This window comes from Salvelinus alpinus, chromosome 10 (assembly GCF_045679555.1).
Source record: "Salvelinus alpinus chromosome 10, SLU_Salpinus.1, whole genome shotgun sequence".
In the NCBI taxonomy this organism is placed as follows: Eukaryota; Metazoa; Chordata; class Actinopteri; order Salmoniformes; family Salmonidae; genus Salvelinus; species Salvelinus alpinus.
Genome location: NC_092095.1, coordinates 63,210,931 through 63,231,410, shown reverse-complemented (window position 1 = coordinate 63,231,410; position 20,480 = coordinate 63,210,931). Strand labels below are relative to the sequence as shown.

The 20,480-nt window shown below is 43.9% G+C and overlaps 3 protein-coding genes across 4 annotated transcripts; 2 read left to right on the top strand and 1 right to left on the bottom strand.

The window, feature by feature from the left end:
* LOC139532569 (uncharacterized) lies at positions 1-8,480 on the top strand. Of its 2 annotated transcripts, XM_071330358.1 has the most exons (10): positions 1-232; positions 2,412-2,542; positions 4,140-4,251; positions 4,503-4,564; positions 5,682-5,701; positions 5,883-6,080; positions 6,257-6,453; positions 6,534-6,578; positions 8,040-8,091; positions 8,206-8,480. In XM_071330358.1, the coding sequence occupies exons 3-10, from the start codon at positions 4,246-4,248 to the stop codon at positions 8,268-8,270; spliced, it is 645 nt and encodes a 214-aa protein (XP_071186459.1). In that variant the 5' UTR covers positions 1-232; positions 2,412-2,542; positions 4,140-4,245; the 3' UTR covers positions 8,271-8,480. The 2 variants fall into 2 exon arrangements, with proteins under 2 accessions (XP_071186459.1, XP_071186458.1); XM_071330357.1 differs by lacking the exon at positions 4,140-4,251.
* Positions 8,481-8,997: 517 nt separating this feature from the next.
* On the top strand, positions 8,998-16,574 carry LOC139532564 (ubiquitin-protein ligase E3A-like). Its single transcript, XM_071330341.1, has 12 exons — positions 8,998-9,339; positions 10,084-10,128; positions 10,672-10,910; positions 11,097-11,773; positions 11,901-12,467; positions 12,642-12,786; positions 12,979-13,184; positions 13,421-13,585; positions 13,755-13,910; positions 14,005-14,078; positions 14,273-14,416; positions 14,667-16,574. The coding sequence occupies exons 1-12, from the start codon at positions 9,266-9,268 to the stop codon at positions 14,785-14,787; spliced, it is 2,613 nt and encodes an 870-aa protein (XP_071186442.1). The 5' UTR covers positions 8,998-9,265; the 3' UTR covers positions 14,788-16,574.
* Positions 16,575-18,729: 2,155 nt separating this feature from the next.
* On the bottom strand, positions 18,730-20,480 carry LOC139532567 (cyclic nucleotide-gated channel cone photoreceptor subunit alpha-like). The gene is made up of 2 exons (XM_071330355.1): positions 20,382-20,480; positions 18,730-20,279 (listed from the first exon to the last, which is right to left on the bottom strand). The coding sequence occupies exons 1-2, from the start codon at positions 20,452-20,454 to the stop codon at positions 18,925-18,927; spliced, it is 1,428 nt and encodes a 475-aa protein (XP_071186456.1). The 5' UTR covers positions 20,455-20,480; the 3' UTR covers positions 18,730-18,924.

Genomic DNA, 20,480 nt, shown 5'->3' with positions numbered 1-20,480 from the left:
GTGGGTGATTGTTCCTGTGTCAGTGTTGGTGCTACACGGGACTGGGACAGTTAGTGTGTTTTGTCAGTTTTGTACAGTGTCTTGTTTTGTTTGATAAAATTCATTATGTCTAATTACCACGCTGCGCATTGGTCCTCTGATCCTTCTCGCCTCTCCTCGTCGGAGGAGGACGACGTAGACTGCCGTTACAACTGCATCAAGTCCTAATGACATTCACATTCCTCAGCAACATGTGAGTCAACCAAACTTTTAAACTCCACCAAGGAAACAAGATCCAGGAGTTTAAAATGATCTGGAGAGAATTCCAGGACCACGGAGCTGAGAAGCTAATATACTTTTGCCATGATCCATTCTGATTTTAGGAACCGATAAAAGGAAGTAGGACAGAAACCATGACTGGTATTTATTTTCTGTCCTCATTAAAGATGAACAGCGATAGTGTTTTCACAAAGTGGCCTTATAGATCATAGTATTCCAATGTTAAAGCCTACGTAGAGTCAACGAAGACCAGCCAACAGCACTATAGAGATCACAGTGGTGTCAGACGCTTTTGGTTGGTAATAAACCTACATTTGAATGCCATAGATTATCAAGAAGATTCAAGTCAAAACTGTAACTCGGCCTCTCAGGAACATTCAATGTCGTCTTGGTATGCAACTCCACTGTATATTTGGCCATGTGTTTTAGGTTTTTGTCCTGCTGAAAGGTGAATTTGTCTCCCAGTGCCTGTTGGAAAGCAGACTGAATCAGGTTTTCATCTAGGATTTTGCCTGTGCTTAGTTCTATTGTTTATTTTTATCCTAAAAGACTCCCTGGTCCTTGCCAATGACCAGCATACATACCCATAACCAGTGATTGACTTGGACTGAAACAGGTTCTGGTACTCATTTTTGGTGCCGGTACTGTTTATATTTAGGTTCAGGAGCTCCACAATACTTTTGCGCTTATATTCTATAAAAGGAACAGGAGCTCAAGCAGTAGAGAATTTTAACGTTCCGGTACTCAGCTCGGGTGAGATCCTGCCCAAGTCAAGCACTGCCCATAACATGATGCAGCCACCACAATGCCTGAAAATATGAAGAGTGATACTCTGTGATGTTTTGTGCTGGATTTGCCCCAAACATGACACTAGTCAGTATATAAAGTTCATTTATTTGCCACAATGTTTGCAGTTTTCCTTTAGTGCCTTATTGCAAACAGGATGCATGTCTTGGAATATTTTCATTATTTACAGGCTTCCTTCTTTTCACTCTCATTTAGGTTAGTATTGTGGAGTAACTACAATGTTGTTGATCCATCCTCAGTTTTTTCCATGTCAGCCATTAAACTCTGTAACTGTTTTAGTCAATATTGACCTCTTGGTTTCTGTAACGGTTGCCTTCCCTCTCTTCACGAGCAGAGAGGGTGGAACAGGGATCGGACCAACACGCAGCGTAGCCAGTGCTCAACATATTTAATATAACGAACTGTGAACACTTAACACTACAAAAACAACAAAATGTGGCAAACCGAAACAGCCCTATCTGGTGCAGACAAAACACAGAGACAGGAAACATCCACCCACAAAATCCCAACACAAAACAAGCCACCTATATATGATTCTCAATCAGGGACAACGATTGACAGCTGCCTCTGATTGAGAACCATATTAGGCTGGACACAGAAACAGACGAACTAGACACACAACATAGAATTCCCACCCAGCTCACGTCCTGACCAACACTAAACAAGCAAAACACATAAGAACTCTAGTCAGGACGTTACAGTTTCCTTCCTCTCCGGCAACTGACTTTGGAAGGATGCCTGTATCTTTGTAGTGACTAGGTGTATTGATACGCCATCCAAAGTGTAATTCAAACTTCATCATGCTCGAAGGGATATTCAATGTTTCTTATTTTCCAAATTTTTTTCCCAATAGGTGCTCTTTACAAGGCATTGAAAAACCTCCCTGGTCTTTGTGGTTGAATCTGTGTTTGAAATTCACTGCTCGACTGAGGCACCTTACAATTATTTGTATGTGTGGGGTACTGAGATGAGGGCGTCATTCAGAAATCATGTTAAACACTATTATGGCTCACAGTGAGTCCATGCAACTTATTATGTGACTTGTTTAGCACATTTTTACTCCTGAACTTAGCTAGATAGCGTTATGGCAAGCCTAAATATCTAGCTAATCGAAAGGTGGGGGATAGACTTTAAAATTACTTACTTGGGTTGTGTTCATTAGGCTCTGAACAGTAGTTAACTGACAAACAAGGAGAGGCTACCTGGACTTTTTTTATTTAGCTTTCAGTTGCTAAGCGTTTAGACATTTTCCATTGTGTCGCCTAATGAACATGACCCAAGTGTTGCAGCTGATATGTCTATGGTATAGATGTTGTTCTCTTTGTTAATAATGTATTTCCCAACAGCAACAATCCTATTGTCCTCGGACCAGACAATGCAAATCTTCCCAAGATATTCCAGATCATCGCTGAAGGGGTCGCCAACGAGTCGGTCAAGAGTGAGGACGAGATTGGCAAATGTCATCTGTCATGTACAGGTGAGTGATTGCTCTTACCTTTGTGTTTTATCTAGAAACGTCTGCTTTTTAATCGATCAAATTGCGCAAAGCAATGAGGAATACTGAATCTTGGCTTGAACCAAACAGAGGTTCATGACCCAACATGGGGTTGTATACACAGGCTGTTCTTTAAACCCTGAGCCACATTACTCCTAGGAGTCTGCGGTGTAGGGTTTTTATGAGGTATAGCATGGCGGTTTATCTTGAGCGTCTTCTTTGCTGCCCTCTTATCATTCCCACTCACAGCGTCCTCATGTGTGTGCTCAGCTACGCACCCGTGGTGGGCTGTGCTACACTCAGAGTGGTGAGAGGAAGAGAGAGAGATAGAGAGAGAGGGAACCTGAACGGTCTCTGGTTTGTTATGGAAAAGAGGTTATCTTGTGACAAAGTCAATTGGAATCCAGTCTTTATTAAACAAACAACACGTTGGCTCCCCCATCCCTTTGCAGGGCTGGGGGGGGAACAGTGGGCGCCGTCGCACAGGGCGCTGCGCTCTCTCCTGTCCTCTCCCCCTCGTCCTGTCATGGTCGCCGTCTCTTCTGGTCACCCTTAGGGTGTCGCCAGGGTGACATCACAACCACCTCTCTCGCCGGTGGAGCGGCTGCTCTTTCTGGTGCTGCAGGAGGGGCGGGAGGTGCTGGTGGGGCGGGGGCGGGGCCCACCCTTGGTAGGCCGGATGCTGTGGTTCAACGGGCTCTCCGTCTGGCTGTAGACCCAGGTCTACTAGAGACGGTGAAGCTGGGAGGCTCTCTGGGAAGTGATCTAGACCCTCCTGCCAATGGCAGGTGTCTAGATAGCTGCTTCCTCTCTTCTTTATCTTTGTCAGATTCCTTCATGGCCATCAAAGACAGCCAGAGGTGGCCGTGGACTTCCCCGCGCACACAGCCGGCGCCTGCGGGAGATGAAGTATGGCGCCGGAAATTCTCGACGCCTCTTATATCTCCTCTCCTGACAGCTCAGTCTTACCCGTGGTAAGAAGGGACAGAGAGGCTGCCAGGAGGGCAATATTATTCGCTGCTGCTACAGCCTGGACCTCTAGTGCAAAGGACTTCTCTACCAGCTGAGCTGTGAGCCTGTCCTTTGTCGTAGGTAGAGTTGGTTTTCTGGGCGACGGTCAGGAGCTCGTACCCGGGACGAGATACGCAGCTATGGTGTCCTCGAGCCTGGGGATCCCCTGGGGTTGTCTGCCGTCCACTCTGGTGAATGGGGTGTAAGCTTTTGTCGGCTCTCTGGCCATCAAAGGTGACCCCCATGAACCCTCCACATATTTATTGAGCGAGGGCATAGCTGGTGCCAGTGGCACCACCGCCCTTCTTGGTCTAGAGTAGGGGCCGCCCTCCATCATATCCACTTCCGGGTTGGAGGGAATGGGGGGCAGCGTGATCTCCAGCCGGCTCGTGTAACCGGTGTGAAATGGCTAGTTAGTTAGCGGGGTGCGCGCTAGTAGCGTTTCAATCGGTGATGTCACTCGCTCTGAGACCTTGAAGTAGTTGTTCCCTTTGCTCTGCAAGGGCCACGTCTTTTGTGGAGCGATGGGTAACGATGCTTCGAGGGTGGCTGTTGTCTATGTGTGCAGAGGGTCCCTGGTTCGATCCCAGGTAGGGGCGAGGTGAGGGACGGAAACTAAACATTGATGCTGTTGACCCGGATCACTGGTTGCTGCGGAAAAGGAGGAGGTCAAAATGGGGGTGAGTGTAACCGGTGTGAAAATGTTTTCACCAATTTGGTCTTCTGACCAATCAGATCAGCTCTGAAAAAGATCTGATGTAAAAAGATCTGATGTAAAAAGATCTGTTGTGATTGGTCAAAAGACGAATTAGTGGAAGAAAAATCAGAATGCAGCTGCCTGTGTAAACTCAGCATTTGTGACTTTCTGAAAAAATTGCCCCCTCCCCTTATCATCTCATGCTGTTTAGTCTCACTTTCTCTTTGCTCTTAGAACAGATCACTTCAAGCCACAACTGCAATACAGTCAACAGAAAATAATCCCATAGCTGCAGGGTAAGTCTATTTTCCTCATTTCATTTGACAATTCATGTTCAATATGAACACCATAACAATCATTTACAGTTGGGTAGGTGTCATGAAAGGTTTTGTGATAGAATATTAAATTATGTCTACAACAGGAATTAAACAGTACAGATGGTTAAGTGGAAACTGGTAGTGCAGAATTTAATGGAATGTTTTTTAGATGAGTAATTCTATGAATGTAGAATAGAACAGAGGCAGTAAGTACATTTACAATAACACATTACTTTCACTTTCTAATTCCAATAAATCATGTTGTCCAGTGGAAGGACTGAGGTGGTAAAGTACTCTAGAGCTGGATATTGTGAAAGTGAAAGTTTAGAATGTGAAACAGCTTCACGCTGATGTATGCAGTTCGCACCATGGAGAAAGATCAAATCAAATGTTATTGTAACGGTCGTCTTGTGGTGAATGAGCGGACCAAGGCGCAGCGGGTGATGAGTACATAATGAATTTAATAAACAAACAACGAAACACGAAATAACACTTGAATAATACAAAATAACAAAACGACGTTGACTGACCTAAAACATGAGAACTTACATATACACGAAGAACGCACGAACAGGTACAGACTACAAACAAACGCTACAGTCCCGTGTGGTACGAACATACATACATACATACAGACACGGAAGACAATCACCCACAAACAAACAGTGAGAACATCCTACCTTAATATGGTTCTCAATCAGAGGAAACGTCAAACACCTGCCTCTAATTGAGAACCATATCAGGCAACACATTGAACCCAACATAGAAACACAAAACATAGAATGCCCACCCCAACTCACGTCCTGACCAACTAAACACATACAAAAACAAGAGAAAACAGGTCAGGAACGTGACAGTTATTGGTTGCATACATGTATTTAGCAGATTTTATTGCGGGTGTAGCGAAATACTTATGTTCCTAACTCCAACAGTGCAGTAATATCTTACAATTCACGACAATCTAAAAGTAAAATAATGGAATTAAGAAATATATAAGATATATGGTTTGCACACTGGTTGTTGTACATGTTTCCCTATCCTGAATGTATCTATCTAGACTAATAAACCCCTTTGTCTGTTCATTCACTTTCTATAGATCCACGTTGGAACGGAGAGGTAATTTTCAACAGGACTCTTTTGTATAATGTAATATTTTGATGAAGGGGTGCATTATAAAGTAAATTGTTAAACCTACAATACTGTTATAGCTGACTGAACTATGAACATTGTTCCAATTAACACCAACATTAATACTTTTATCAATGACCTTTCTGATTTATCTTTCTTGTCTAAGTAGCACCCGAGATGAAATACTACACAGTTGCGACTGGCAATACTTTGGATTCTCATATTCAGTTTATGAGACAACTCAACAACACCACAAGATGTTTTACGGAAGTCAAGTCGCCAGTGGAGAGTGATGTCATCATGGCTTTCTGTCCCATCGTCTCCCGCGCCGGGACTGATATTGAAGCAGTACTGCCACAGATTCAAAGTACAGTAACTCATCCCAAATATGACTTCTCAAGCAATGTTATTTCCTTCTCTACTAGATATTCTCTTTCCACACCAGATTTACTCAATGTGCTAATGTTATAAATTAAATTACTAAATAGTTTATTTGAGAGTTTTATTGGTTTATTTTGACATATTCCCTCATTCTCTTGACAGCTGGTAAAGATGTCATTCTGGTAGTGCTGCATCACACCTTCAACCCAGACTACACTGTACCTGACAGCAGCAGACTAGTGACCAGAAGTGATGTAATACTCACAGTGGACTGTCTGTTCCATGAGAGCCAGGGAGGACTACTGGACTGTCCTCACAATGATGCAGCAGTCAAACAGATTAGGCAGAAGCTTGACATGGTATGATGTCAATTAATCAGCATTTTAAATACAGTATCTCTGTATTTGATTTACTCATTGTTCCTCTCCTTTTTTTACAGGCAAGAAATCGTGGCTTTATAGCTTGGATTCAAAACTTAGTCATGGTATGTCAAATCATTGCAAATTATAAAAGTAACTATACATCAGCAACTACTACACTGAACAAAAATAAAAACAATATAAACAATGCAACCATTTCAAAAATGTTACTGAGTTACAATTCATATAAGGAAATCAGTCAATTGAAATAAATTCATTAAATCCTAATCTATGGATTTTACATGAATGTTCAAAGATACCTTAAAAAAGGTAGGGGCGTGGATCATAAAACCAGTCAGTCTCTGGTGTAACCACCATTTGCCTCATGAGGCTCAACACATCTCCTTCACATAGAGTTGATCAGGCTGTTGATTGTGGCCTGTGGAATGTTGTCCCACTCCTCTTCAATGGCTGTGCGAAGTTGCTGGATATTCTCGGGAACTGGAACACGCTGTTCTACACGTCGATCCAGAGCATCCCAAACATGCTCAATGGGTGACATGTCTGGTGAGTATGCAGGCCATGGATGAACTGGGATATTTTCAGCTTCCAGGAATTGTGTACAGATCCTTGCGACATGGGGCAGTGCATTATGCTGAAACATGAAGTGATTGCCGCGGATGAATGGCACAAAATGGGCCTCAGGATCTCGTCACGGTAAATTTGTGCATTAAAATTGCCATCAATAAAATGCAATTGTGTTTGTTGTCCGTAGCTTATGCCTGTCCATAACCCCACCGCCACCATGGGGCACTGTATTTACACTGTGAACAGAGTGGCCATCGAAGGTGAGAATTTGCCCACTGAAGTAGGTTACGACGCTGAACTGCAGTAAGATCAAGACCCTGGTGAGGACGACGAACACGCAGATGAGCTTCGCTGAGATGGTTTCTGAAATTCTTTGGTTGTGAAACCCACAGTTTCATCAGCTGTCTGGGTGGCTGGTTTTAGACGATCCCGCAGGTGAAGAAGCCGGATGTGGAGGTCCTAGGCTTGCGTGGTTACACGTAGAAATGAACATTCAATTCTATGGCAACAGCTCTGGTGGACATTCCTGTAGTCTGCATGCCAATTGCACACTCCCTCAAAACTTGAGACATTTGTGGCATTGTGTTATGTGACAAAACTGCACATTTTAAAGTGAAATTGTATTGTCCCCAGTACAAGGTGCATCTGTGTAATGATCGTGCGGTTTAATCAGCTTCTTGAAATGCCTGGTGGATGGATTATCTTGGCAAAGGAGAAATGCTCACTAACAGGAATGTAAACACATTTGTGCACAAAATCTGAGAGAAATAAGCCTTTTGTGCGTATGGAACATTTCTGGGATCTTTTATTTCAGCTCATGAAACTTTGGACCAACACTTTACATGTTGCGTTTATATTTTTGTTCAGTGTTTATTAAATATCTTCCTGTCTAGTGTTGGGGATACATGTTCCATAATGTAACTATTTAAAGAAAAGTCAGAACTGCAGCGTATCTCTGAAGCAGACAGGTCACTTTCAAATCATTATTTTATTTCCAGAGGTTACTGTCATGCTGCATCTGCCCTTGCGAGAAAGAGCCATCAGACAAAAGTAGGTTCCAGTAGGTTTGAAGCATTCATTAATATTGTCATTGTAATTACAGTAATCATCACAGGTCAAATCAGCACTAACATCTTGTGTTTTATGTTTCCTAATCTTTTCAAGATCCACATCACTCTGCAAGACCTCATTCCAGAAATGAAGACGATTCACTTTTGGCCCAACCATGAATACGTGATAATATTTAGTGTGATTTCTGTAAAAGTAATTATCAATTCCCTTAGAGAAAAATGTTTATGGATTACACCTTTAATTGCATGTAATTTAGGCCTACTTGAGAAAGTACAGATAATTTACACTGGTAATGTATGGAATTAGGCCTGGCTGTATCAATGTAACAATAATATGGAAATAATAAAGAAGAAACAGGATCTGTGGAAGGGTATGAGTCTCAAAATCACTGGTTATACCCTAGAGTCTATGTGTTAAACTAAGTAACAAAAATAAGGAGTTAAATACGGTGTGTAAAATATATATATTTCCTGAGTTTTCTTATATCTCTTAGATATAGGACAGACACTTCAAAACCTTATTTATGATTTATTTTTTTACTGTCTTTTTTTTGTTGCCATTTATTAATGTGTTATTCAATGCGTTACTATAGGCTATAGTAGTAAAGGCCAAATTCTATATTTTATCAAATAATTAAACAAAAATATTATATACCTAAAGGGGTATACAGCTTAGACGTTTAAGAATTAAAACGTTAGTGCATATGTCCCACTTCTGACACCGGTGTAGTAATTAGTGGCGGAAACCGGGTTGCCTGACTCAAGGAACAATTTTAATAGGGATAGCTATGTATTTTGGAGGCGTTTGTAACAGGCATACAAAGGCGGCACTATTTTTGCTGTTGCTCAATGACTGAACTGAGCTCAAAAGTTAGGGAAAAGGCTTTTGAACAAAACATTCCTACCGCAACATTGCATTCTGGGACGTGTCCCCAGTTCGGGTTGTTGAAGTCAAGATGGCTGTAAACACCAAACAGAGACTAGAGCATGAAATAGGCCTTAAATGAAGTTCCTTATTCAATTAAATCGCCCATTACCGTCAAGAGCCTTTAGCAGTAACATAACTTTTTGTCGAAAATATATCCAACCTGTGGAGAAAGTGTTCATTCATACAGTTACACAGGATCACGGGCAACTGCGGGAGAAAGTCTCGTATGAATTCCGACGAGAGGGACTGTGAGTGTGCGCTACCACAGGCCGAGACATCCCCTGCAGGAGGATACGACAGGTCGGCATGGAGATAAATAGAGTGTCGTGGTTTGGGGAAGGATGCATGTTTTTGTATCGTAGCAATAAAATGTTTCCCAACGTATGGTTTCTGGCTAGCTAGCTATGTAACTGACATGTAAAATGAAGTAAAAGTGCAACATTCCTGTAGATTTCCAGGTATGTAGGCAGCTAGCTAATGTTGCCCTCCAGCTAGGCTAGGCCTGAAAAGTGGATTTAGCAACCGCTAGTTGGCTAGCTAGCAATGCTACTTAGCTAGTTATTAACATAACTGTTAGATAGCTAGTTCGTTTGCTGTTCTGATTTCACGTTAACGTGCAGTTACGACGATGTATTGCTGAATTGTAACTATGTTATTTAAAACATTATCGCCTGAACGACTTTGCCTAGCTACTTAGCAAGCAAGCTGCACGGTCATCACTCTGTCTGCGTTAGCTAGCTAGCCAACGTTAGCTACTTGTATCGGTCTTTGCAGATTTATATTCGCTGTTCCTATAGCCATTTCATCATCAGTCAGAAATGTGTTTATATTAACCTAAGATTAACTAGCGTTCACTTACTGATAGTTGTGGCTATCTTAACTAGCTAGTTAGCTAACGCTACACTAGTAAAATTCGTTTCACTCGCTAGACAAGTTAGTTCATTTCTCTGCTATAGCTAGCTGTAGTAGGTAGTCTAGATGGTTCTGTCAACAGATTTAGCTACATATTCCTGACCTATGCTATTGATGTATTTTTTTTTTTAGAATACAAGAGGAGTCTGACATAGAAAACACTGAAGCAAGCCGAATGTAAGTTTATTTTAAGTTGTCAGTCATGTCATTCTGTGATTAACATACAGTAGCTAGCTACAGTACAGTAAGTTAATTTAATCACCTACCTCAGAACATGTTAATTGACTATCTATGGAATGCCCATTTCTATCTATGGAATGCTAATATTTAATAATATCTCCCTCCTTTCACTAACCAATGAATGTCCACAGCCATTCTGTCTAAGTGTCACCATCTATGCACCTTCATATTAATAATTTTCCTCTTTGGCTTCCACATACCATCCCTTCCTGCATGGTCTGCTGACTGCAGCAGGCACACAGTGGATGCTGAGTCCACAAGTTCCCAATGAAAATAAACGTTTTTGTTCTTAAAATTTAGGGTCTTATCTCATTTCCTATGTATTGATATTTATATATGACATTAAGTTCCCCTTGTTGTTTTTTTAAGTGTTACCACTTTGGATGTTGATATGACTGATTTCCGTGCTGTTTTGATTGAGACTGCAGCCATGAGTTTCATAACTCTATATGCTTCCAATCTGAACGACCTCCAATTCAGGAAGCGAGCAGCCGCCAAGCATCTAATAGAGCGCTACTACCACCAGTTAACGGAGGGCTGTGGAAATGACTCCTGCTGGAACGCGTGGTGCTCCTCGTCCCGGGGCTCCCACCGCTTGGACAACAATGCAGCCGCCGTCAAGGCCCTGGAGCTGTACAAGATCAATGCCAAACTGTGCGACCCACACCCCTCCAAGAAAGGCACCACAATGAATCATTGTGTAAGGGACGACTTCAAAGGTGTGTTGGCATAAGTGACTCATTCGTGCATCAATACTTTTCGGAGTGTTTCAATTTTAGTGCAGAATTTCAGAATCAGATCGTCGATCTTGACTGAACACTTAACTGAAACGGTTAACTTTTTAGCCGTAACTCAATATTACATGTGTTGCGTTAATTAACTGTATTACATTGATGTGTTTCCAGATGTGAATTACCTAACAGAGGAGAAAGTGAATGAGATACTACACATCTGTGGAGAAAAGGAGGACTACTCCCCTCTGATCCGGGTCATAGGACGGGTGTTCTCCAGCGCAGAGGGCCTGGTGCAGAGCTTCCGCCGGTCCAAACCACCCACCAAGGAGGAGCTCAAGTCCCTCCAGAGCAAGGACGAGGACAAAGACGAGGACGAGGAGGAAGCGGCCGCCTGCTCCGCTGCTGCTATGGAGGAGGACTCGCCCGGTTCCTCATCCCGGTTAGACAGCGCTGCATCAGGGGACAATGTGGGGAAGCTGGGTCCTGACGAGGTGTCTGTGGACATCGACGCGGTCAGGAGGGTCTACCAGAGACTGCTGTCCAACGATAAGATCGAAGCTGCCTTCCTCAACGCACTGGTCTACCTGTCGCCCAACGTGGAATGTGACCTGACGTACCACAACGTCTACTCCCGGGACCCCAACTACCTGAACTTGTTTGTGGTGGTGATGGAGAATAGTAACCTCCACAGCCCAGACTACCTGGAGATCGCCCTGCCCCAGTTCTGCAGGGCCATGAGCAAGCTGCCCCTACCTGCGCTGGCCAAGCTGGCCCGCCTGTGGTCTCACTACAGTGCTAAGCAGATCCACCGCATAATGGAGACCTTCCAGCAGCTCATCACCTACAAGGTAGCTAGATTCTCTTGGTATTTTGTATTTTCTTTGTTTCTTTTTGTTGGCCTACATAGAGTTGTGAGATTCCTCTGTAATGAAAAGCTCTATACAAATTAAATGTATTATTATCTTAATTGCTAAGGTGGTCAGCAACGAGTTCAACAGTCGCAACCTGGTGAACGACGACGATGCTGTGGTGGCAGCCACCAAGTGCTTGAAGATTGTCTACTATGCAAATGTCATGGGAGGGGAGGTGGACACGGAGCACAACGAAGAGGAGGACGAGGAGCCCATCCCTGAGTCCAGCGAGTTGACGCTGCAGGAGCTGCTGGGCGAGGAGAGGAGAAACAAGAAGGGCCCCCGGGTAGACCCCTTGGAGACTGAGCTTACCATCCGGACGTCCGACAGCCGGCGGCCCCTCATCCCCTTCGAGGAGTTTGTCAACGAGCCCCTGAATGAAGTCCTAGAGATGGACAAGGACTACACATTCTTTAAAGTGGAGACGGAGAACAAGTTCTCCTTCATGACGTGTCCGTTCATCCTCAACGCCGTGACCAAGAACCTGGGCCTGTACTACGACAACCGCATCCGCATGTACAGCGAGCGACGCATCACAGTACTCTACAGCCTGGTGCAGGGACAGCAGCTCAACCCCTACCTGAGGCTTAAAGTACGCCGCGACCACATCATCGATGATGCCCTCGTAAGGGTAAGTCCAAGGCCCCGTTTAGTTTCTACCACCCCGAAGTGTGCACTTGTTTTGTCTACTCCCCCTCAAGGATTTAAAAGCATTGGAGTGGTGTTTGTACTGACTGGAGAGAGTGTCCTCTATATTCCTCACACTAGTCTTAGATCATTATTTTACTTCTATTCTTCCTGTTAGCTTGAGATGATCGCCATGGAGAATCCTGCAGACTTGAAGAAGCAGCTGTATGTGGAGTTTGAAGGAGAGCAAGGTGTAGATGAAGGAGGGGTTTCCAAAGAGTTCTTTCAGCTCGTCGTGGAGGAGATCTTCAACCCAGATATTGGTGAGAAACCAAGTCGTCAGTCGGTCGATACGTTGCTGAACCGTCACTGTGAGACTGGGAATGGATGTGGTTGATTTGTGTTGCTGTTGTGTTTCATAAAGGTCCTCGTCGTTACTGCAGTGGATGTGGTTGGTTTGTGTTGCATATTGTAAAGGTTGTTCCTTGTCCTTAACACTGCTTCCTTCTCTTCAGGAATGTTTGCGTACGACGAGCACACCAAGATGTTCTGGTTCAACCCGTCGTCGTTTGAAAACGAGGGTCAGTTCACGCTGATCGGCATCGTCCTTGGCCTGGCCATTTACAACAACTGCATCCTGGACGTTCACTTCCCCATGGTGGTCTACAGAAAGCTCATGGGCAAGAAAGGAACCTTCCGGGACCTCGCAGACTCCAATCCGGTTAGTATGTGATGTCCTGTTTTATTAATAAAATGAGCTTAATGATCTTCATCTCCAGAGTGGTATTTAAACCAATGTGCTGCGACATGGCTGTCGACTCCTATGGTGTTACATTTCTTTTTACTTTCTTTCAGGGTAATAAATACCTTAACAGCTAAATACCATTGAAATGGTGGTATGTACGAAGGTGTTATTGATAACGTATTTGTCTGCTCTCCCCTGTTGTCTGTGTGCAGGTTCTGTACCAGAGTCTGAAGGAGCTGTTAGAGTACGAGGGTAGTGTGGAGGAGGACATGATGATCACCTTCCAGATATCCCAGACGGACCTGTTCGGAAACCCCCTCATGTACGACTTAAGGGAAAATGGTGATCAAATTCCAGTCACCAACGAGAACAGAAAAGTGAGTTTCAAGAATTTGTGAAAATGATTTCACTCAAAATCATGCTTTTAGACATTTTAATTATTAGGGTTTTTCTGTTTTAGATGTAGCTTATTTTACCAGTTGAATAGAGTATGAGGTAGCGTTCCATCCAGAGAATCATGCCGTTGTTTCATCTTGTGGTCGACAGGAGTTTGTAGCTCAGTATGCGGAGTACATGCTGAATAAGAGCGTTGAGAAGCAGTTCAAAGCCTTCAGAAGAGGTTTTCACATGGTCACCAACGAGTCCCCGCTGAAATATTTATTCCGGCCGGAGGAAATCGAGCTGCTTATCTGTGGAAGCAGGGTAAGCTGTAGAAAAGAGAATTTTGTCGTTTGTATTTATTTTTTAGTGGTTTTTAAATATGATTTTAACTCCATAATGTGTGTATCACACACAGAATCTAGACTTTCAAGCACTTGAAGAAACGACAGAATACGATGGCGGCTACAGCAGAGATTCACGCATCATTAAGTAAGGAATTGCTTTATTTTAGGGTGTGTGTGTGGAGGTGATGAATCATTACTTCAAAAGGGACTTGACTGCAGAAAGGACCGTCCAAAAATGTTGAAATTCAGCGGTTTGATCTGCTGCTGACATCAGGGACAGTGACCCAAAACCCTGAATATGACACTAATATAAAGCCTTGTCTGTACTTGACCCACCAGGGAGTTCTGGGAGACGCTGCACTCGTTTGCTGAGGAGCAGAAGAGGCTGTTCCTGCAGTTCACCACGGGCACAGACAGAGCCCCTGTCGGAGGCCTGGGAAAGCTCAAGATGATCATCGCCAAGAACGGCCCCGACACAGACAGGTGAGGATGTCTTCCTTCTGCAGGCCCACAGAGCTCACTCACATCACTTTGGAAACATGCAACTAGCAAATGTGTGCAATTGTGTATATAAAAATAACCATGTACTTTGCATGCATTTGGTTTGAGGGGAAATTGATGAATTGTCTTCAGGTTACAGTTCAATGTAATCCCATTCCAAATGAATCGCCTGTTGACCTTGACAATTGGAATGGCCTTTGGCCCATTCCCTCTCCTCTGCCCCTTTCTGCAGGTTACCCACATCTCACACCTGCTTCAACGTGCTTCTGCTCCCGGAGTACGACACCAAGGAGAAGCTGAGAGAGAGACTGCTCAAAGCCATCCTCTATGCCAAAGGGTTTGGCATGCTCTGAGGCCATGGCTGCCACACTGAAAAAGTACTCCTTTTCACAATCTCCCTCTTCCCCCATATCAGAAAAAATAAACGAAAGATGACCAACCAACACAAAATCGTTTTAAGATTCGAGATGAGAAAAGCCGAAAACCAACACAATGGTTAATCTAAAGGTAGAGCGCTCTAGTAGTGGAGTTTGTCCGTGCCAGCGTCCCGATCTCTTGGAGCAGCTTCATTGAACTTCATGTGATCAAACGTACGTTTCCTTTCCCACGTTGTGTGAATGTGTTCTGAACACATCCTTTATCTTATTTCATTGTTTTATGTACAGAGGATTGTTTCCCCCTTACTATTTATTTTAAGGTTGAAATCGGTTATTTTGATGCTTGACTGGATGAACAACTTTTCTTGTTGGGAAAGGGGAGGCCTGGGATTATTTAATAATCTGGATTGTGACAATGACAATGTAGAAACCTTTTACCATTTGTGAGTCAGAAAAGGCTACATCCATTCATGCATCGCAGTCCTCATTGCAGTCTGTTACTTGCGATCTTTCGGTTGCATCGCTGTAGTCAGAAGCTGATGTGACGAGGGAAACCGTGAGCTCTTGGAGTTTATATGATGTCCTGGCCCCCCCCCACCTTCCATATTATTTATCCAATCGAACCAGACTCCGTTTTTCATGGAAGTGTTTGGAACTTGGAAAGTAATTTCATTCAGACAGCATCTTCAGAAAATGTTTACCTTGAGCATCTGTCCTAAATGACGCCCTATTCCCTATCTAGTGTTCTACTGTTGACTAGGGCCCATTAGGGTGCCATTTGGGACACACAATTATTTTCACCATTGGAGCACTGAGAGTAGACTGAAACTTTGTCGGAGCTGTTGTAAGTGCACTTAGACATTTTCAGAATGTTTTTGTTTTTTTGGCCACAAGTACATGATTGTTCTCAAATATTTTTTTCTAAAGGCTTCCTGTGTTGCCCTTGTCTAACCGGTGTTATATTGTAATCCTCAGTACATTTATACAATCAGAATAGCATTTATTCTGGTTGTCTACACTTCTAGAAGACCAACCCCAAATATATCCCAGGTTTAGCTAGGGTATCTTCCTTTTAGAATCAAGGAATTTTGTACTAAATGAAATGTCTACAGACATTTGCCAAGTGTTACTGACAAATCTTTGCTCTCCAGTGATCTTCTTCAGCAATCTAGAAGATTTGTCTCTGTGTAGAAAAATAACTTACGACAGACCTTTTTTAAAAATTTTAATTTTTGATTTGGAAAAGTTAGCTGTGAAAATTCCTTCTGCACTGGCACAGTAAACAGTTGATTTGTTTCTTTGTCTTAGTTTCTGGACAATTCCATAGGGATGTAATCACTGAATATCAATGGATCCTGAATCCTGATGCCGTCTTTCAGTCTGTCGGGGCGTAAGCAGTCAGCCAGCTCGCGGTAATGCCACTTAACAACGGTGCTCAGGGCTGCTTGTGAAGAACCTGCCCCAACAAATACATTTCAGATATTGCGCCCTGAGCCTTCCCTTCCTCCATCGCTTCTTTGGGTTTCTGCTGTACCTCATTTATTTGTATCTCTGTTTTGTACTGCTGAAGTTGCTGCTCGCCTGTACATTTAAAAGGACTCCAGGGCCCAGAGAATGGAAAACTTTCACCCTGATCTTGGAATGGAAGCAGTCAGTTTATAGGTTGGTTTGAATTAACTGTTACCTTTAAAAATGTATGATAAAAAGGCTTAAAATCAAGTGTTGTGAAAACATGCTAAATAAAAGTGACTGCTTTTTTCCAACTTGTACTTTGTGAAGAATTCATTTAAACATATGCAAACAGATGGATTTGTAAGACTTTTGAGGATTGTATGTGTCATTTATGATTCTGAAGTACTTTTTTACTGTCTCGTACCCCAGTGAAGTTAATCAAGACATGTTAATTTATTCAACACCATACATTCAGTCGATTGGCTTAAAAGAGCCGAGATGTTCAACCACTGAAAAGAGAACATATTACTGAAAGTTCAAATAAATATGTTTGCATTTGATTTTACAGTTTTAAGCTTCTTAGTTTTAACAAGTACAGTACAATCTGAGTTGAAGTGAAAATGACATCCAATTATTTTCAGGTAATGTCCATTGCAACTGACCTAGACATTTCAAAAGCACACCAGCAGAAATATTCAAATACAGACCGATTTTGGATAATCTGTATTTATTACAAAATAAAAACATTTTGGTATCACTTTAAACCGATCAAACAAGCAGGACAAATAACTAAACTCAGCAAAAAAAGAAATTTCCTTTTTTCAGGCCATGTCTTTCAAAGATAATTTGTAAAAATCCAAAGAACTTCACAGATCTTCATTGTAAAGGGTTTAAACACTTTCCCATTATTGTTCAATGAACCATAAACAATTAATGAACATGCACCTGTGGAACGGTTGTTAAGACACTAACAGCTTACAGACGGTAGGCAGTTAAGGTCACAGTTATGAAAACTTAGGACACTAAAGAGGCCTTTCTACTGACTCTGAAAAACACCAAAAGAAAGATGCCCAGGATCCCTGCTAATCTGCGTGAACGTGCCTTAGGCATGCTGCAAGGAGGCATGAGGGCTGCAGATGTGGCCAGGGCAATAAATTGCAATGTCCGTACTGTGAGACGCCTAAGACAGCGCTACAGGGAGACAGGACGGACAGCTGATCGTCCTCGCAGTGGCAGACCACGTGTAACAACACCTGCACAGGATCGGTACATCCGAACATCACACCTGCGGGACAGGTACAGGATGGCAACAATAACTGCCCGAGTTACACCAGGAACGCACAATCCCTGCATCAGTGCTCAGACTGTCTGCAATAGGCTGAGAGAGGCTGGACTGAGGGCTTGTAGGCCTGTTGTAAGGCAGGTCCTCACCAGACATCACCGGCAACAACGTCGCCTATGGGCACAAACCCACCGTCACTGGACCAGACAGGACATGCAAAGAGTGCTCTTCACTGACGAGTCGCGGTTTTGTCTCACCAGGGGTGGTGGTCGGATTCGCGTTTATCGTCGAAGGAATGAGCGTTACACCGAGGCCTGTACTCTGGAGCGGGATCTATTTGGAGGTGAAGGGTCCATCATGGTCTGGGGCGATGTGTCACAGCATCATCGGACTGAGCTTGTTGTCATTGCAGGCAATCTCAATGCTGTGCGTTACAAGGAAGACACTCTCCTCCCTCATGTGGTACCCTTCCTGCAGGCTCAGTCTGACATGGCCCTCCAACATGACAATGCCACCAGCCATACTGCTTGTTCTGTGCGTGATTTCCTGCAAGACAGGAATGTCAGTGTTCTGCCATGGCCAGCGAAGAGCCCGGATCTCAATCCCATTGAGCACATCTGGGACCTGTTGGATCGGAGGGTGTGAGCTAGGGCCATTCTCGCCAGAAATGTCCGGGAACTTGCAGGTGCCTTGGTGGAAGAGTGTGGTAACATATCACAGCAAGAACTGGCAAATCTGGTGCAGTCCATGAGGAGGAGATGCACTGCGGTACATAATGCAGCTGGTGGCCACACCAGATACTGACTGTTACTTTTGATTCTGCCCCCCCCCCCCCCTTCAGGGACACATTATTCCATTTCTGTTAGTCACATGTCTGTGGAACTTGTTCAGTTTTTGTCTCAGTTGTTGAATCTTCTTATGTTCATACAAATATTTACACATGTTAAGTTTTCTGAAAATAAACGCAGTTGACAGTGAGAGAACGTTTCTTTTTTGGCTGAGTTTATGTTTGAATCTAGGTATACTTTTGACCAGTGGAGGCTGGTGGGAGGAGCTATAGGAGGACTGGCTCATTGTAATGGCTGGAATGCAAAAAATGTAACAGTATCAAACATATGGAAACCACATGTTTGACTGCGTTCCATTTATTCCATTGCAACCATTACAATGAGCCCGTCCTCCTATAGCTCCTCCCACCAGCCTTCACTGCTTTTGACTAGTCAACAATACAGTTTATGGTTATAATCCACTTGGATGGAAAGCTATTTAGATCTAACCAGATCTAAATTGTGAGTATGGGCTATATATTTACATTTAATGTCCGTGTCTGTCAAATATGTAGAGTAGATATTCTGCATGTGATTATTTGTCCTGCCTGATTATTTGTCCTGCCTGAGGGGTTTGACCCTGGCCTCCATGTTGCTGATGCGCTGCTTGACCTTGGCCTGGTATGTTGCCCACTCGGCAATCATTCTGGTGAACTTGATTGTCATGACCTCCATGTTGGTCTCCATCGTAAGGACTTTGTTCTCCATTTCTTTGGGGTCGGCCTTGTTTCCCAATTCCTCATCAATGAGGTTGTCTTTCATCAGGATGGCCTTGCCTTTCTCCTCCAGAGCGTACTTGGCGTCAGGGTACTCAGTGAGAGCATCCATCAGGTCGTCTTTAGACAGGGCGAAGAGGTCAGAGTAACCCACACTCCTGATGTTGGCTGTTCTTCTGTTGCCAGCCTTACTGCCCTTGATGCCCAGGATACTGAGATCTCCGAAGTACGCCCCATCGCTCAGCACACACCACTGTGTGACCCCATCGTCCGCCACCACAGCTAGCTTCCCTTCTTTGATGATGTACATCTCTCGGCCAATGTCACCCTTCTTACAGATGTAGTCTCCGGGGCTGAAGACCTGCGGCTGCAGCTTGAGCACAAGCTCAATCAGCAGGCCGGCTTCGCAATCCTGGAAGATACGCACTTTCCTCAGCGTCTCCATGTGGACGTTGATGGCAATCTCAGCTTTCAGCTTGTCCGGCAGGTTCTTCAGAACCTCCTTCTCGTCGCAGGTCTTCTTCTCCGTCCACAGGTAGTCAAACCACTTGACCACCCTGGCCTCCAGGACCTTGGAGACCTTACGAAACTCCATGTACTGCTTGATGGAGTCGATCTTGGCCTGGAACTCGGCGCGTGCCGCGTTCATGTTGGAGATCATGGCGCCCACGTTACCGACAATGGTTGCAAAAATCAGCACGCCCGTGAGGAAGTCGGCGACAACAAACAGGTACTCGATGTCTCTGACAGGGGGCGGGGTCTCTCCAATGGTGGTCAGGGTCAGCGTGGACCAGTAGAGACAGTAGACGTACTTCCTGGACAGCTGGCCCATCTCGGGGTCAGTGATGTTTGGGTACACCCAGGTGTCTGAGCCGAAGCCCAGGAGTTTGGAGAGGGCGTAGAAGACGCAGGCGTTCCAGTGGATGATGATCAGGATGTAAAGCACAAGGTTGCCGATTCTGAAAATGTTGGGGTAGTTTGTCCTGGTTTCCGTTCGGTCGAAGAACTCAAAGAGGCGAGCCATCTTGCCGAGGCGGTTGAATCTGAACTCTGGATTGTTGTAACCGTATGGAATGAAGGCAAGATCGGTAGGTATCATCGATATGATGTCATATTTAAATTGCTTCTGGGCTCGGTAGTGTTCTTTTAGTTTCACTGGGTCCTTCACGAGCAATCCTTGTTCCAGGAAACCTGTTGATGACATTCCAAAGCTTTATCGCAAATAATAAATTGTTAAACGAGGCTATGTTATGTCGAAATTATTTCAACAACCCTAAACAAGAATGGTTTTACCTGTCCTAGATCTCACAAACGTGTCAATGTAATAGATGACATCTGAAGTGTAGTCGAGAACCATCCACAGCATTACATAGTTGGCCTGCAGGTCATTGA

What these genes read in the sequence shown, in the direction of transcription:
- LOC139532564 (XM_071330341.1), top strand. Translation starts at nt 9,266, where the DNA reads ATGAATTCCGACGAGAGGGACTGTGAGTGTGCGCTACCACAGGCCGAG. An exon ending in AGCAGCTCATCACCTACAAG is followed by an intron (nt 11,774 to 11,900) that starts GTAGCTAGATTC and finishes TTAATTGCTAAG; the next exon opens with GTGGTCAGCAACGAGTTCAA. An exon ending in GATCTTCAACCCAGATATTG is followed by an intron (nt 12,787 to 12,978) that starts GTGAGAAACCAA and finishes CCTTCTCTTCAG; the next exon opens with GAATGTTTGCGTACGACGAG.
- LOC139532567 (XM_071330355.1), bottom strand. Translation starts at nt 20,454, where the DNA reads ATGCTGTGGATGGTTCTCGACTACACTTCAGATGTCATCTATTACATT. An exon ending in GTTTGTGAGATCTAGGACAG is followed by an intron (nt 20,280 to 20,381) that starts GTAAAACCATTC and finishes TGTCATCAACAG; the next exon opens with GTTTCCTGGAACAAGGATTG.
- LOC139532569 (XM_071330357.1), top strand. Translation starts at nt 2,441, where the DNA reads ATGCAAATCTTCCCAAGATATTCCAGATCATCGCTGAAGGGGTCGCCA. An exon ending in ATCCACGTTGGAACGGAGAG is followed by an intron (nt 5,702 to 5,882) that starts GTAATTTTCAAC and finishes TTGTCTAAGTAG; the next exon opens with CACCCGAGATGAAATACTAC. An exon ending in TTAGGCAGAAGCTTGACATG is followed by an intron (nt 6,454 to 6,533) that starts GTATGATGTCAA and finishes CTTTTTTTACAG; the next exon opens with GCAAGAAATCGTGGCTTTAT.